The sequence below is a fragment of the Medicago sativa genome, chromosome 8, assembly GCF_051527215.1.
Source record: "Medicago sativa cultivar Bolivia chromosome 8, Bolivia_mono, whole genome shotgun sequence".
Classification (NCBI taxonomy): Eukaryota; Viridiplantae; Streptophyta; class Magnoliopsida; order Fabales; family Fabaceae; genus Medicago; species Medicago sativa.
The window spans coordinates 85,556,511-85,574,385 of NC_140756.1; the positions used below are offsets into that span (position 1 = coordinate 85,556,511).

The 17,875-nt window shown below is 34.6% G+C and overlaps 1 protein-coding gene, 1 non-coding gene and 2 pseudogenes across 6 annotated transcripts; 1 reads left to right on the forward strand and 3 right to left on the reverse strand.

Annotated features, from left to right (window-relative positions):
* The first annotated feature begins 2,140 nt into the window (after positions 1-2,140).
* On the forward strand, positions 2,141-2,825 carry LOC146902590 (protein RALF-like 33 pseudogene; annotated as a pseudogene). Its single transcript, XR_015023520.1, has one exon. The product of XR_015023520.1 is annotated as a protein RALF-like 33 pseudogene (transcript).
* Positions 2,826-4,549: 1,724 nt separating this feature from the next.
* On the reverse strand, positions 4,550-11,812 carry LOC146902591 (uncharacterized). 4 transcript variants are annotated; one of them, XM_085737724.1, is made up of 14 exons: positions 11,594-11,812; positions 11,273-11,313; positions 11,002-11,183; positions 10,835-10,898; positions 10,591-10,700; positions 10,301-10,489; positions 9,914-10,034; positions 9,676-9,728; positions 7,679-7,729; positions 7,455-7,598; positions 6,881-7,016; positions 6,725-6,790; positions 5,885-6,115; positions 4,550-5,460 (listed from the first exon to the last, which is right to left on the reverse strand). In XM_085737724.1, the coding sequence occupies exons 4-11, from the start codon at positions 10,866-10,868 to the stop codon at positions 6,978-6,980; spliced, it is 741 nt and encodes a 246-aa protein (XP_085593850.1). In that variant the 5' UTR covers positions 10,869-10,898; positions 11,002-11,183; positions 11,273-11,313; positions 11,594-11,812; the 3' UTR covers positions 4,550-5,460; positions 5,885-6,115; positions 6,725-6,790; positions 6,881-6,977. The 4 variants fall into 4 exon arrangements, with proteins under 4 accessions (XP_085593850.1, XP_085593853.1, XP_085593852.1 ...); XM_085737727.1 differs by lacking the exons at positions 10,835-10,898; positions 11,594-11,812 and having other exon boundaries at positions 10,591-10,664; positions 11,002-11,579; XM_085737726.1 differs by lacking the exons at positions 10,835-10,898; positions 11,594-11,812 and having other exon boundaries at positions 11,002-11,579.
* LOC146902592 (cytochrome b561 and DOMON domain-containing protein At3g25290 pseudogene) lies at positions 5,122-6,076 on the reverse strand (annotated as a pseudogene).
* Positions 11,813-15,230: 3,418 nt separating the features above from the next.
* LOC146902593 (small nucleolar RNA R71) lies at positions 15,231-15,337 on the reverse strand. Its single transcript, XR_015024290.1, has one exon. It is a non-coding gene; the product is annotated as a small nucleolar RNA R71 (small nucleolar RNA).
* Between the last annotated feature and the right edge of the window lie 2,538 nt (positions 15,338-17,875).

The following is a 17,875-nucleotide window of genomic DNA, read 5'->3' on the forward strand; positions in this document are numbered from 1 at the left end:
CGCCTCCAGGATAAAACAAGCCCAGCTACAACTGTGCGGTTAACTACTGCACCGTAGAAAACTGTTCGAGAATTACACCTTAAAATATGGTACTAAGACCACTCTTTAATACTGAAACCACTTTAATATGGTATTATTACCATTCTATTATGGTGCTAAGACCACTCAAATATGGTGTTTCCACCATTCTAACCCTTAAGTTCTCCAAACTATCAATATGGTACTATGACCACTCAAATATGGTGTTACCACCATTTCTCCTCAAATAGAAAAATATTGTTATAATATTTATATACAGTTAAGATCATTCTTGATTCCGACGGGACATTATTATTTCAAATAGGGACTATGATCTTAAAAGTACTCTTTATTCTGAAGGGACATATATTACCGAAGGGACTATGAACTTAAGACCATTCTTAATTCCGAAGGGACATTAAACCGAAAAGGGACTATGGTCTTAAGAACACTCTTAATTCCGAAGGGACAGAAAGGAGTAGAAAAAAGGAGAAGGACTTGTTAAACAAGTCGAAGGAGGGAGAAGAGATGAAAGACTCGTCAACACAAGTCAAAAAAGGGAGAAGAGAGAAAGAGTTCCCGACAACTCAATGAAACTCTTTGGTGTGTGGAATGCACTGTGTGAGCTCTCTGTTTATAGAGAAAAGTCACAACTAATAAGTGAGAAACTTTGGGAACAAGTAACATATTACTTTGCGATTAAGTAATTCACATATTAGATATAGTACAAAAATATCTTAATTGAGTACTAAAATATATTAAATTTAGTACAAAAATATATTATATTATGTACCAAAATATTTTAGCAAAACTTGGGGACTAAGAAAACACTTTCTAATAATGATTAAATTAATTATTTAATTTATCATTTCCAAATAATAAAATATATATCAATATATATTTTTTCTCTAGTGCTTATGTACCCCCATTAATTAGAGGTACACACCCACTATACAAACACTACTAATGTGTGTGTTCCATCCGATGTGGGACTTCCACTTTTTTCAATTCACGCAACACTAGTTCTACCCAACATGAGAATTTGTGTTTAGTCTTTTTTACTCAATTTCCACACATGTTCCAACAAAGTCCCTAACTGATACATAGGCCATCACATAGACTCGTTCTAAATACACTAAAGCGGAATTGCCTAAGGAGATTTGGACCATCTATTTTGGATCATATGTTATTTTGCTTCGGTATGATCACATGTATCCAAGGAGACGTCCAAGGAGATAACTATCCTAACTAGGATCTCGAGGGGTCCTGAAACCTTAGTTTCCTTATCATAAAGGTTAACCGATGACATTTATCGTTTTTTATGTATACATTTTTTATCATAAAAATCTCATATGATTGACGCATTTTACTTAATCGTCAAAGTGTTTGTAAATACATTAATATTTTTTGGAGGAGCAAGAAAGTTCATGGTTCTCGGTTCATCAACACCCTCTCTACCCGAAGATCTCTAGCCTGACCGGATTAAATACCTATATTTGCTTTTCACCAAACCAACTTAACTACAAAATTTGAAATGACTAAGTATCAATTATAAAAATTGAAAAAAGTTACAATACGAAAAGAATAAAATAAAGTTCAACTATTGGAGTTGGAGCGCACTTTCATTGTTGCACACATTATAGAGCTTATATTTGATTCTCTGTTTTATTAATGGAATAATAATAAAGAAAAAGAAAAACATCTGCAATTGTTTCAACTCTATAGTCTAGCTTCTATGTATTTCCTTACAACAACTGCATTTCATTTTCAATTATGCAAATGAAAAATATTCCCTGTTAACAGCTGTTCCAGCTTCATTAAGCCTTATAAATAAATCCACCTCATTCACAGCCATAGCTGGACCACAAGGGGCTTAAACTTAATTGCAAATTCATTATTATTTTCTTTAATGAAAAAAATATTTATTGTTGAGTTGGGAGAGGTGTAGATGAAGGATTTGAAATGGTTAAATAAAGTTAGAAATATGATTAATGTGTGCGTGTGAAGCAATTACTCCGAGTCACGTTAAAGTCAAGTGGCACCATTCGTAAATAAGAGTGATATCCAATGGCATTTACACATAAACCATAGCTTATAACATGAGAACGTTCCAACTCAACGGAACTCTCAACTCAAGTAAACAAACACAAACATGAGAACGAGAAACAACCTCTGTGTTTTCTTTCTTTTCTTTTCAATCTTAGCCCTCCACGTGTCACTTTCATCATCCTCCACCCTTGATTTCACCGACAACCAGCTCAGCTCCTTCTTCCTCCCGTCGGACTCCGGCTGCCGTGGATCCATCGCAGAGTGCAGTCTTCTCGCCGGAGATGAAGATGAAACCGAGTTTATGATGGATTCTGAGAGCAACAGGCGCATTTTAGCAGCAAGAAGGTATATTAGCTATGGTGCGCTGAGGAGGAACACTGTCCCTTGCTCAAGACGTGGTGCTTCTTATTATAATTGTCGGCCTGGTGCTCAGGCTAATCCTTACCGCCGTGGATGCAGTGCCATCACTCGATGCAGGCGTTGAAATTCTTGTTATTCTCATTTTCTCTAATTTATTTTTTTATTTTTATATATATATTTTTGTAATTGATTATCATGATGATAGATCTTGTTATTATGTACTACGAGTAATGGTATGCTACTACATATACAAGTAGAGAATTTGAAGTAGTAGAGTTGAATAAAATGAAATGAAATCTGATCGCGGTTTGTATTTGCAATTTAATTTTAGGTACACTTGGTTGGGAGTTGAGATTTGAGAAGATCATTACTATATATGTCATCAATATTTTGTGTTATTTTTGTTTGTTTGATTTCAAATAGTTTCTGTTTGTATGAAGTTGTAGCCTTGTAGATGTTGTACATCATGGGGAGTGTTTGGTGGTTTGGAAAGGTAATGTGAAATGAAATTATGGATGCTTTTTGTGATGATAATGGGAATGGACAATGGGACCTAAAATTCGGTCATTTTTTGGGTTTTGGCTTTTTGAATATGTGGCTTGAGAGAGAAGGAGAGTGGCATCTCTTTGGGTTGGTGCCTTTGTGTATCTCCTTGCTCCCTTTTCTCTTTTCCATTGTTAAAATTGAGGTAATTGAGGTAAATCGTCCAACTTTCTTAAGTCCCACACCGCATTAACTTCCCAAGCAGTACCTAAAAAAATTATACTTATTTTGTAAAATTGATTATGCTAAATACTCCCTTCGTCCCGGAATAACTGACCCATTTTCTAAAAAAAATGTCCCAAAATAACTGACTCATTTCAATTTTCAAATACAACTTTCATCATTTCCAATACAATATAACACTAAATAATATTACTTTTATCATTTCCAATACAATATATTCCACTTTCTCCTTTATTTATACATTTTTTTTAATATGTGTGAAAAACAAAATTGTGTCAATTAAATTGGGACGGAGGTAGTACAAATTAAGCTTAATGTAATTCTGCGTATATTTATTATCCGATGCACCAATGATTCCAGTGTCCGAGTGTCGTTAGGAACGTCAGTGTGATTTTTGCAAATTTAGAAATTGGAGGGAATGCATGACACATCTATGAAAATAAATGGTGATTTATGTTAGGATATATGTCAATATTAATTTCAAGGATTTGTTGTTAATATAATAAATGTATTGTCTTTTATCTATCAAATACTCCCTCCGTTCCTTTTTAAGTGTCACTTTTTAACATTTTACACAAACCAAGACACTCAATAAATGTTACTTTTTCTTATACAATAATCTATACTTTTACTATAATAGCCTTAGTCATTTAATATCTTATTTCATATATTTCTCTCTCCACAATAAATAACTAAGGGTAATGTTAGTAAAACAACATTTATTGTTGCATTGAACTTTGAAAGTGACAGTTAAATAGGAACAAAAAATTTCTCCAAAAGTGACACTTAAAAAGGAACGGAGGTAGTAGTAACTTGAAATAAGACTTTTATCTTAGCATAATTTTTTATGAAAACATTAAGGTCAGGGTTCGAACCCCGACCACCACCTTAAAAAAAAATCCAAACTTAATTTTAAAATTTTAAGAATAACTTTGCAGATACAATCTTAAGACGGCAAAGGTCTTGTTATTCTCCCGGCCGCCATGCCGCTTATAGCGCACCTATCTATTTTTACCAAACAACTAGTTACAAACCCGTGCTTCGCACGGGATAAATTACGTATTTTTTAAAAAATTTGCTCTAAAGGAGAGATGTTCAAATTAAGGAACATTGCCATTTTTCGTAAATTCGAGAACGAAGGTCGCATAATCCGAATATTTGTGATGGTGGATCTGAATAAGTTTGGCACCCTAGAGAGGATAATCTATAATGTCAATGGGATAATATTTTTCTCTATGTATTAGTCATATTTAACAGTGATACTTCGTAACACTAGTCATCGCATACTTCATAACACCAATCATTGTTATTGCACTTTAAAACCCCGTTCTCTGTTGTTGTTCAACATAAGAGAACATAAGAAGAGGAATATGAAAGTAGAAGCAAGAGAGAAATATCAAGATAAAAAGTTAATAAAAAATACAATTATGTATGTAAATGATACAAAGTATCCACTGGAATAATAGCATGGCGAAAACCATACTCCAGGATTTCACTGTGCTATGAAAGAATAATCTAAAAATCAGAATCCAAGAGTATACTACAAAAACTCATGCAACAAAATATACAAAAAAGGTCTAACACCAAAACTCATAAGCCAAAATCCAGCATCTATATCTATCTCCGTACCCTACACCCTAGAACCATATCCATTACCTGTAGTAGACAAATTTCAAGGTCTGAACTTGTATTTCAAGAACCTAGATGATTCCACTACTGATGAAAAACTCAAGGAAATGTTCTCCGAGTTTTGGCACAATTACTTCGTACAAGGCGTGCACTATTATTCTTTTAACTGATATCTGTGTCGGTCTATTCATTTTTTAATGCTGCAGACGTTGGCCAATTAAATTCTTTTCACCAATAATACTTCAGATTATGCGAGACCCAAATGGTGTCAGCAGAGGATCTGGCTTTGTTGCATTTTCAACTTCAGAGGAAGCATCAAGAGCTATAAGTCTAAAACTATTAGTGGCTATTGTATTTGTTTTTTGTGAAGAACTGTAATATAACATTCGTACCATTCATTCCTTGCAACTTATTCTCTGATTTCTTCCTCTTGATCACAATGATCCATGTGTAAGCTTCCAAAAGTACAGCAATGCCATCCAATGCTGCAATAATGCCGGTGTATGCATGCTTCCAGTTATCGTAGCGATCTGCTGCAGACACCTCCAATGTCTCAAACCCTTTAAAGATGTTGATGATGTTGATGATTGTAGTTGCATATCCGACACCCCAATGGTAAAGGTTCCAGTAGCATCTGAATTTGTGATCTTTTTTTGGCCTCAACAGCAGAGCAAAAACCTGTATTCAGTAGCAGAAATTTCTGTCAATTTCATTTTAATTATTAGCAGCATAACGTAGCATTCAAAAGAGGCATCTCAGCAAGGCTTCAAAAACAACTTCGACACCGCAATCTGGCTGTGCATCAACATTGCTTTTTTATATTTTCACAACAGCAATTGAAGTTGCATCAATCATATTTACTGTGATTCTCTGCAATATCAATGATTGCAACAGTTTCCACAGCCACAATTCAAAACCTTGTATATTAGTAGTTTACAGTATAAGAAACTACTCATCAACAACAGTTGAAGTTGGGTCAGCTGTATTTGAATGTGATTTTTGGCAATATCAATTGTCGCGACACAACTGCAACAGTTACCGCGTATGCAATTTAAAATATTTCATGTAAACAAATCATGAACATGAACATGTAATCTCATACCTAAAGGGCTCCAAGGCAAAAGATGATGATCTCAAGTGTTCTATGAGTTGAATATGTAACAACAGCCGAGTCACTGCCAAACTTGAGACCGGTACCCCATCCAGCAACACCAACTATATAGGCAGCTGATTGGCAGGTAACATGAAGGTGAAACCAAGCAGGGTCTGTTGCAATCACAGCTCCCAAGGGCATCTAGATCCCCCAGCCCACTACATTCAGCACTCCATGAGTCTGAAAAACAATTAACATCCTTAATCAATTTCCAAATCACCGAATAAAATCCAAACCTTCTTGTTGCATAACATCTAAAACCATTGCAGAACATGATCACAATGATATTCATCACCCATAACTTTTTTTGCTTTATGTATGCTATAACTATGATCAAGATTGTCTAAACAATTATTCCTTAACATATGCTAATATTTCCCTTCTACTTTCCCTTTACATATTCACCTTTTGTGCAGTAAATAGAGAAATCTCATCAAGATTTTAGCAATGAAAAAATAGCTTTATTAGAATCCAAGGTTTTGCCGCAACCTACTAAACTCAGCTAACAATTAAATCAAAACTAATAATTAAAGAAACACAAGTATCTCCCTATAACTTGTCAGCTACTTCACTTTGGTACCTATCACTTACTAACTTCTAGCTTCTTCCTTTTGCCCAATTAAATTGAGAAAGAGTGCTTAGTTGTGCAGGTATCTCCGAATAATTTAAATCCATAAATTTTAGTATAAGAGAGGCAAATTCCATCTAATAGACTACCAATAAACAATTACAGGTAGAGCAAGCAGAAGTCATAAGACCACTCCAACTGGGTTGATGAAAAATATATACCAGGTCACGTACTCTTCGTAAGAGTTACAAATTCTTGAAGATCTTCAAATTTTGTATTCGAGAGGCCTGCAACCAGAAATATTCAACTTAGAACTGTGGAGTTCATCCTGTGAAAATAAATTCATGTTGCAGAACAATGAATGATATTTTGGTTACCTTTTGCAGCATGTGTAGCAGAAATGTCCACTTTATTGTTGTCAATCCTTTTCACTTTCATTTTTCTGGTCTCTTCAATCATGTTGGTGTTAAGCTTTCACATCTTCATTCGAAGTTCTGAGGCGGTTGTCATAATCTTTAGAGGGAATACAAATAAATGTAAAAATCTACTGACTTATAAAGTTCAACATATAAGATTACCTAAATAATTTTTTAATAATTTCAATCAGAAAAAACAAAGTCATTCTTTCCTACAAATTGCAGTATTAACATCCTGACCTATGGTACCTAATACCTATAGTGGTACCCCCTAAATGTTGCCCCCTTTCAAACAAATTTTATCTTAATCTAATACACATGGACATGAAAGGCATTATAAGAAGTATAAAACACAATCAAAAGACAGATTATCCTGAAAGTTCATTGTTTGCTAAAACATGTTATTCAAGCCAACCACTGGAAAAACATGTTCTAATGAAAAGATGTTTTCGGTAAAACACCAGTTACTTTATATGAAGAGCCATTAAGATGCACCTCAGAGTGCAGACCGACAGTCACTGGTTACTTTACTAACCTTAGATATGTATGGTATGAGTTTAAATCTTGAATTTCTGAAGGCACTGTCACCTTTGATAAAACTATCAAGCAAAGGAGCATCTTCCTCAGGAGTATTCATCATATAGTATAGTGCCAAGCTATATGTTGTAGAACCTGGAACCTGGTTCAAAGAAACGTCTAAATCAGTGTCATGCTAAATTTTATGTTAAGAACAACCTAGGCTAAGGATTACTAATTAACCTGGATGTTTACAATGAAGAAGAACTCAGGCCCACCCTGTGCTGCATATGTCTGCAAGTTAACAAAATTCATTAAATTGATTTTTCTTCATAGTATAAAAAAATATATATAAGTAATTACTTGATGGCTAAATATAATCAAAATTCAGAACCAAAACACCAAAGTCAGCCTGCACAATCTACCAATTGATAATGATTGTTTTATACATTGAAAGAAAAAAGGACATTTGTATGGAGGAAGTGTATGCATAATCCATAAGAAGGTTGGTTCTATTCCTGAGACTGAGATGAAAACAGACACATTAACTTTGTTTATAACGGGATTTGATAATTTTTAAATGCTTTAAGAGATATAGCAATATTTATTACTGGAAATGATGTTAGAAATTATTAGCCCATCTCCTATCTAAAACTGAGTTGCTGCAACATATCAGCTTCATCAAATAATGACTTCACTCATTCAGTATTTCTTGAAAGAAAAAGAACCAAATCCATAGAAACAAATCTTAGAATTTAATTAACAATACTAATTACTTGGTCAATAAGTCCAAAAATTAATTCAGATCACTTATCAAAAGCTACATCATAACAGAAAGATGTGGCAGTATTGGTTCAGTGTGCTTGTGTTTCACTTCAAAAATCAATTTGTCACTCTATAATGATTTCTGAGCTTACTATAGTATCTATACATGATGAACTCAAAACTATTTTTCATTGTAACAATGATTCCCAAAAAAGGATATGATTTTCAAAATAATAATGTTAATGTTAAGATCCTCTGAAATCTAAAAATCAAAGCGAGACCTAATATGGAAATTAGCTCTTTAACATCCTCAGCTTGCAAAAGAAATACACAATCTCTCTGTTTCTATCATGCAAATTTTATAGTTCAGGCCTGCAAATTCAGGGATTAATGAAGAAAAAGTGGGGAAAAAATAAAAGAAGTTCTTTGAAAAACACCCTCCGGACTCAAATATAAGTAAAATTTTCTAGAAGAGCTCAGGCCTACATCTTCAACAAAGTTCCTCTCTTCCAAGAAATATTAAGAAGAAACTAAACTAAAACTATCAACATAATCTTAATAAACTCCTAATATCAGTTTATTTGCTAATCTCTTTTTTCTTTTGCTACATGACTTTAACATGAATCAATTCTACACTTTAGGACTGAAAGAAGTGACATATAAGCAAGCAAAGAGAAGTTTCAAATAATGCAATCAATTGGTGTTTTCTTTCAAGTCAAGCATTGTATTAACCGTGCATAAAGTTGTAACCTCTTTGAGCCTTTAAAATTTTGAACTAATTATTCTTATCGGCTCATTCGAAGAACCACTTCCCTGAAGTTAAAAATGCATTCTTTAGAAGAAAGAGGACATGTCTGGAGGAGTAATAAAAATGACAGTGTTCTCATGGCTTCTCAATTGATAATTAAGGTTTAGCATCATGTCCTATCTTTTTTTGGAGTATAAATTGTAATAGATTAGTCATTAGATGTAAAAGATACAAAAGGAAGATCATGATGAAAAATGTTGCTACTACAATTTAAGACAGAAGAAAAGAGCTATTTGAAAGGAAGATCTTCATTAATCTTAGTGAATCCCCTGAAGAAGCATTTAAACAACAATGAATATAGTTAAAACATGGATTGAAGTAAAAGGCCAAAGTATTCCCATACTACAAATCTACAGAGGATGCAAGGTAATATATCATTATTCAAATCTGCCAATAGAACAGATACTTAACAATGAATATAGTTAAGACATGGATTGAAGTAAAAGGCCAAAGTATTCCCATACTACAAATCTACAGAGGATGCAAGGTAATATATCATTATTCAAATCTGCACATGGATTGAAGTAAAAGGCCAAAGTATTCCCATACTACAAATTGCAGCAAGATATCTAGACATCTTGAGCTAGATATCAAGAATAGCGACACAACCGATCGTTATCATTACTACTACCATGGTGTAAAACTTCATCTTAGACTGAGAACTTACCATGCTCACAAGAGAAGAAACTGAAATCATCATTGTAGCAGGATATCTAGACACTTATGTTGATTGAATAAGGTTAGTGCACTGCTTGAAAAGTGAAACTTCAATTATATTCTATTTCCATCTATCAACTCTCACTACTACTAACATCAACCTCAACATTAACAACAATACAAAATGCAATTGTCATGATGCGAGTAAATACTACAATTTCATGAAATGTAAATGAAAGTATGCTCACCTGTGGCTATAATAAGAAACATAAAAAATGGAAGACATAAAAAACTGTTGTAGAACATGATTCCCACTGATGAAAGTCCATTCTCAGTGCCAGATTCTTCCACCAGCACAACGTACATGGTCTGCATAGGAGAGTAGGCAACACAATGAGAAAAGCACGCACAGTTACAGTATCTATTACCCCATTTAAAGGATTATGCACAACAAAATATCAGCATATCACCTGGAAGAAAACAGAAATGAAAAGAAGAAATGAACTTGTAACAAAAAAAATTAACATTGTTCGATCATTGTTATGAAAAATGAAAATGCAAATTCAGGCACATTCAAAAAAATAGAGACAGAAGTAACCCTCAAAATGAAACTTAAATGAAAGGCAATAACTAACCGTGTAGTCCTGATTATACCAATCACCAACATAATGAAAATTTATCAGTTTTTTCTCACAAGATTTTGCAGTGGTTGCAGGTTTGATAATACCACCAAATTTCCATACACCATTAGCCCCAGTTTGTTTCCATTCACTATAGGATTTAAGAGCCAATACACTACTCACAATCCTTGATGATTTTCCTCCCTAAAAACATAAATCAATTTCATCGAAGAAAGCCAAAGTCAAATTTTATTGAACTTTCATAGTAAAAACATAATTAACTTCTTATATATCTATAATCTAACCTTTCTATCTCGACCAACAACAACTGCACACGCTATTTCTCTCATCGTCATTAAGGAGTGAACTTGCTGGTCATCTAAATTCACCAAAGACATTGAATTGAAGTCAGTACCTATAGATTCAGCCAAAGTAGGAAAGTGAGGCCGCAAAACTCAGTGCACCATGAAATGTCTCTCTGTCTTGCAAAGAATCATCACACGGAAGTTAGGGAAAAAAATAGAAATATGCTATACAAAGTTATAACACCTTTAAAACACAAAAACAGCTTCTGCAGAGACATATTTGCATCAGAAACTAATCATTGATATTTCTTCTCAGCACAAATTAAACCAAAAACAGCCCAAATCAGTTTAATCATCAAAAACCAAGAACAAAAATCACTTGATTCGACGTTACAGGAAGTGAGTTCTTACCCTTTTAGTGGAGCCTTGTCACAAATACGGGTTTCACCAAACTTCTTCCAAAAACAGCTTATTCCTAGCTTGTATCCCAATCAGCGGCCTAATTACAATTTATCCACTTCTGCCCTTGCCCTAATCCTCCATAATCACTTTCTGTCAGCTTCTAAAACAGCTCAATTATGATTTAAGCAATTCTGTCAACTCCCAAAACAGTTTATCAGTCCAACTACTCATATGGTAACTTAAATATAGCATTGGTAATATAAAGAACACATAACCATACCTGCAACAACTTGTATTCCAACTTAAGCTTCTGCAAAACAACTTAATTGACAGCTTATTGCTTATAAAGACTTCAATTCTAACCCAAACACTAAACATCAATTCAAACATACCCCACAACAACTTAATTGCTACTTTCTAAACAATCTGATGACAATAGTTCAAAACTATACAAATTGAGAAATTTAATTTCACATAGATGAATTAAACCCAAAATTGGAAAGAAACAAACCAAAAACCTAAATTTTTGAATTAAAAGCACAAAATTCATTCAATCTGAGACATGCATGGCCTTAGATTCAAGAAGGAATAAGAAAATCACCTCTTTGATGAAGAAGAAGACGACCCTTCTTTCTCTGTTCCCCCTTCTTCCTCTCCCGTTCCCGTTTCTCTCGTCCCACTTCTTTTGTTTTTTTTTTCTTTTCACACATATATAGGCAAGGGGAGTCCATTTACCAATTGACGAAAATGCCCTTAATAAGGGCAAAATCGTAAAAAGCACGGACTATTATTTTCCTATCTAGTTTAGTAGATATTAGTATCATTGTAGTATATATTACAATTCACTTTTTTAACGGATGTTATAAAAGTTCATTTTTCTATCTATTTAGCAACCATTTGCGGTAGGTATGAAATATTATACTATTTGATGTTTATTTATATTATTAAAGAATTTAATTTGTATGCATTGACGATATACATTTTTCTACACATATAAATAATCAAATCATTTCACGCAAATATTTGTGAAAATATTTAAAAACTAATCTATAAAAGTGTGATTTGATAGAATACATGTATAAACAATTTTTGGTGTATAAAAATTAATACAACAGCAGCAACCAAGCTCTTTCAAAAAAAAAAAAAAACAAGTTTTATTCTACTAGGTGGAGTCGGCTACGTGGATCAAATTACGTCATAGTGTTATATTATAAACTAAATTTGGATCCAACTCGTTGACCTCTAAATCATTTCTAATGGTTTCTCTGATTAATCTTATGCTTAAAACTGTTATTACATTTGTCCCTTTAATTAATCTGCATCAAAAATCATGACTTTCTTTTGCTTTGCTTTTCCTTTCCGAAGAGGAATGGTATTCTAATTATAATGGATTGAAGCCAAGGCTCACATGCATTATTATTGTGGTCCGCGTCAATTGAAATCAGTGAACGCGCTCGTATGATTATACATTATACTAGCATCTTACGTTTGTCTGTGACAACTAAAATACACCTCACAAATCTTTGTCTCATTATCTTCTGTCCAAATCTGAACCAACCAACTTGAAAATAAATCCCTAACCCGAACGGCAATGACACTTCTATATCTACATTTCTTTTGACCAGTTCTATAGTTACATATCACACACACGCAGTTTAGTTCATTATTACATTTAAGGGCCAGCATATGATATCTGAACGTGATTTTGTACCATACTAGTGTAATGCCCCGTGTCAAGCACGGGATACATTTTATGTAAAATTGTTTAACAGGTTTTAATATTAACAGATTTTTTAAATATCATTGTTTTTATTTTTTTTCATCCATAATTTCGGCGTTATGTGACATTTTATCTTCATATTTAAAATTGAAACAATAAATCATCATTTATTGAGATAAAAAAATGTTAAATTTTATAAAGAGATGATTATTTTTGTGAAAGTGATAAAATATTTAACAAAAGTACAATTAAGCCTGAAAGATAAAAACACTATAAATAATTAATATATTCCTAAAAAATTAACCAATTAGTAAGAGTTCATTTTTTTTAAGGGAAATTAGTAAGAGTTCATATTAGATTTGGTTTATCAGTCATTCAATATATCCATTTATCAAATGGATATGATTACCTATGTTTTAATTTTCCACTCTTAATAAAATTATTATAAACAAAAATACCTAAATTCAAAAATTTAGTTCTATCAATTATTATTCTAGGTTTCATAAATAATACAACATTCTCAAAAATGTCATCTATTAAAACTTTCTTTCGTGAAAATATAGAAGTCATTAAAAATAAACTTACATGAATTAAAATATATTTTAGGATAAATAACATTTTTTTTTATAAATTGACGGCCTATGGTGGACACACCATAGATGTATTAAAATGAAAAGTAGGATCAGCAAAAGGAGGGGGTGATGAGTCATAGATAGTATTATTTATTGCCTTATTTAGTTTAGTTTTATTTTAGATTTGATTTTATTTTATTGCATTTTATTTTAGTTTAGAATATTTTACTTCAAATTGTGTTTTATTTTATTTTAGGAATAAATATATGGTGGAAGGTGCCTTGGAGCAAAAGAAAGAGGACTGGAGCAAAATACAGCGCAAGAATACGAAGATACGGGGCAAAAATACAATCCCCCTTACCAGAAGCTTGGCACGGCCCGTGCCAACATGTGGCACGGCCGTGCCCGTCCCCAGAACCACTTTTGCTGCTTTTTCTTCAAGGCCAAGTTACCCTGTTGCAGCTTTACCGTTTTATCCTTTTAGTTGCTTAGTTTCTAAGTCGAATGTAAAGCTATAAATAGAGTAGCTCTCCACCATAAACAATCATCCTTTACTTTGTTTATTTCAAGTATTATTTTAATAAAAGTCTTTATTTTCCTTTTACTTTCCTTGCAATTTATTTTACCGTATTTCTCTCTTCTTCCTCCATGTCTACGATGAACATGAGTGAGTAGACTTCTCAGTCTTAGGATTATTGGGGAGTCTAATGACTCAATCCTAAACAAAACATGTCTAAACCCTAATTTCTATGTAACCCTAATTTCTAATCTAGATTCACCGTCTTAACGTGGATTAACAATTATCAAACTGTGGAAGCGAAAGCGGAGGGTTTGATAATCGTTAATCCATCATCCCAAACATCAATTCATAAAGCGAGAGCGGAGTCTTGATGTTGGAACAAGTGAATCTAGACAATAGTTGCAAAACAGTGAAATAGTCTTTGCAACTATTGAGACAAAGAGTAGTTTCAATCCTCTATGCATCTTCTAGTAATCATGTCAGTGAAATAGGCTTGGTTGCTAGAAGTAAACTCTCACCGGACTTTCATCGGAAAGGTGAGGGGCTAAGGGAAACCGGTCTTTAGAAATTAGTGTGTAAACCATGAAATTAGAAGTTTAGGTGTTGTCTAGTGAAGGATTAGTTATTAAGATGAACCAATGATCCTAAGGCCCCTTTATTATTATTGTTTTTACCTTCAGCAATCAAACCCTTTCTAATCAACTTTCTCTCCTCTAATCATTCATTAAAAGTTAATTAAATTGACCAACTCCCTAGCGGAACGATACTCTACTTACTACTATTACTTCGATAGGCCGTGCGCTTGCGGTTTGGCTCTATCAAGTTTTTGGCGCCGCTGCCGGGGAGTTAACTAATTTGATTAGCTTTTTCTTAGTGATTAGAATTCTCTCTTCTTCTTTCTCTTTTCTTTTTATTTTTATTTTTACCTTTTTATTTTTCTGTTATCGTTAACTTCTTGGGTTCTCAACCTTGTATGCGAAGAACTAGAAATCAAGCGGTATTCATACCCGAGATCGAAAGGTTCTTACATAGAAGGAGGAGAGCAGCACAAAATAACACCGCCATGGCCAATCGCACTCTCAAAGAGTATGCAACGCCGTCTACGGCTGAGCCACAAGCTGTTATTGTGTACCCAACGGTTGAGGATGACAACTTTGAAATCAAGCCTGCCCTACTTAACTTGGTGCAGCAAAACCAATTCTCGGGATCCCCCACAGAGGATCCCAATCTTCACATCTCTGTTTTCCTACGAATTAGTGGAACCATGAAGGAGAACCAAGAGGCCGTAAGACTTCATCTCTTTCCCTTTTCCTTAAGGGATAGAGCTAGCGCTTGGTTCCATTCCCTCGAAGTCGGTTCCATTACTTCATGGGATCAGATGAGGCAAGCATTCCTTGCCCGTTTCTTTCCACCATCTAAAACCGCTAAACTTAGAGACCAAATCACACGGTTCAATCAAAAAGATGGGGAATCTCTCTATGAGGCGTGGGAGCGTTTCAAAGAAATGCTAAGACTTTGTCCCCACCATGGCCTAGAGAAGTGGCTTATAGTCCACACTTTTTATAATGGCTTGTCTTATACCACTAAGATGTCTGTTGATGCAGCTGCAGGTGGAGCACTTATGAACAAAAACTACACGGAGGCGTATGCCCTAATTGAAGACATGGCTCAAAATCATTACAAATGGACCGACGAGAGAGCCATCTCTAGTTCTTCATCCTCCAAAAAGGAGGCAGGTATACACGAAGTCTCTAACTATGATCACCTTGCTTCTAAAATTGATACACTAACTGAAAAACTTGAAAAATTCAATGTTAGTGCTATCAATTCTGCATCTACTCCTTCTTGTGAAATATGTGGTATAGCTGGTCATGCTGGTGTTGATTGCCAACTAGGTAGTGCTACTAATGGTGTTGAGCAAATGAATTATGCTCAATACAACCAAGGGATGCGACAAAATCAAAATTTTTATAAAAACCAAAATCTCTATGGACAAGTAGCACCCCCCGGTTATGCAAACAACCAAAGATTCACTCAAAAATCCAATTTGGAAATTTTGTTGGAAAACTCTATTGCCAACCAAAACAAACAACTTCAAGAACTCAAAAACCAAACTGGATTTCTGAATGATTCTCTTTCCAAGCTCAATACCAAGGTTGATTCTATCGCTACTCACTCTAAAATGCTTGAAACACAAATCGCCCAAATAGCCCAACAAGTGGCTACATCTTCCCAAACACCGGGAGTCTTTCCTGGTCAAACCGAAGCCAACCCCAAAGCCCAAGTTAATGTCATATCTTTTAGGGGTAGTAAATTAGGCGAAACTTTTGCTAAGGTTAAAAACATTGGGAAAGAAAATGTCAAGCCCTTAGGTGATAAAGTTGTGATAGAAGAAGCTAAACCACTTGAAGAAAACAAAACTCCATCCCCCTTAAATCCCGAAAAGCTTAAATTAGAGGGTAAATTTGAAAAATTTGTTAACATACTTAGGAAGATTTGCATTAAACTTCCCTTTGCTGAAGCTTTGTCTAGGATGCCTCTTTATGCCAAGTTTTTAAAGGAAATTTTTTCAAAGAAAAGGGCTATAGAGCATAATGAGACAATAGCCTTGGCTAAGGAAACTAGTGCAATCATCCAAGAAGCACCCCCTAAGCTTAGAGATCCAGGTAGCTTTGCCATACCATGTGAAATTGGGAATGAATCCATAAACAAAGCCTTATGTGACTTAGGAGCTAGTGTTAGTTTGCTGCCTTTGTCTCTGCTTAAAAGGATAGGGATAGGAGAGTTGAAACCTACCGAGATGGAATTAAAAATAGCTGATCGTTCTACCATGAAACTTGTAGGATTTGTCGAGGACATACCTGTTAAGATAGAGGGGATATACATCCCCACTGATTTTGTAGTCGTTGACATTGAAGAGGACGATGACGTCCCTATAATCCTAGGTAGACCGTTCCTCGCAACTGCAGGAGCCCTCATTGATGTTAAACTTGGTAGGATCGTCTTTCAAGTGAGTGATAAGATGGTAGGATTTGAGTTGGAAAACGTTATGAAAGGTCCCGCTCTTTACTCTTGTTGCATGCTTAACGATCATGTTGTGAAAGAACGTTTTATAGCGCCATCTACACAACATGATATCTTTGATCCATTCTAAGGACTCTTTCTAACCGTCAAGCTAATGACATTAAAAGAGCGCTTCGTGGGAGGCAACCCACGCATTTAATTGCTTTTGTTTTGTTTTTCTTTGTTTTAAGTTGTTTTGTAGGTAATTGTCCAAGTGTGATTCGAAAAAAATCAAGAAATTGAAAAATTCTGAAGCCCCCAGGTCCAGAAAGGTGGCACGGCCCGTGCTAGGTATGGCACGGCCGTGCCAAGTTTTTAAGTAAAAAAGGCCATTGAAGTCAGAATGTTGGCACGGCCCGTGCCAAGGGTGGCACGGCCGTGCCCGACCTCTACACCACATATACCCACATATTTTTCTTTCTTCTTCCTCATTCACAAACAACAACCCTCTTTCATCTTTCAAACTTCTTTCTAAACCTCCATAACCTTCAAACCTTCAAACCTTCATATCTCCTCCAAAAATCAACCAAATCACTCAATTCTTCCACCCAATCAATTCTAAACCTCATTCCAAACACAAACCACCAATCAAAAACATCTTTCACCCACTCAACCACATAATTCACCAAACCCTTATCTCCATTAACCCTATCCCCAAAACCACCAAAACTTATCTAATCTACACATCTAAAACCATAAACTTCACTCAAACATCAACCCCATTCCAAAACCAACCCTTTCCACTCAAATTCTCATCAAAACCCTAACCTTCACCAAAACCCCAAAGTCAAACCAAGGTCAAAGTTCTAATGGCTTCACGAAGGAGCGGGAAGGAACCGGCAACATCCTCCGGAGGACCACCGTCAAAGAAAAGAGCACCGGCAAAGAATCATGGCATCACCTTCAAGGATAACAACCAAAAAGAAAGGTATAAAATCCTTATCTCTAAACCTTTGCATCCTTGTAGGTACCCTCATGCTCCTACTATGAATACTTTAGGGATTAGGG

Bases quoted from the DNA above. Each gene is read 5' to 3' on its own strand.
- LOC146902591 (XM_085737724.1), bottom strand. From the start codon at position 10,868: ATGTCTCTGCAGAAGCTGTTTTTGTGTTTTAAAG. The intron at 10,701-10,834 runs GTGTTATAACTT...CTGAATCTATAG, and splicing joins GCTGTTTTTGTGTTTTAAAG to GTACTGACTTCAATTCAATG. The intron at 7,730-9,675 runs GTAAGTTCTCAG...GTTAACTTGCAG, and splicing joins TTTCTTCTCTTGTGAGCATG to ACATATGCAGCACAGGGTGG.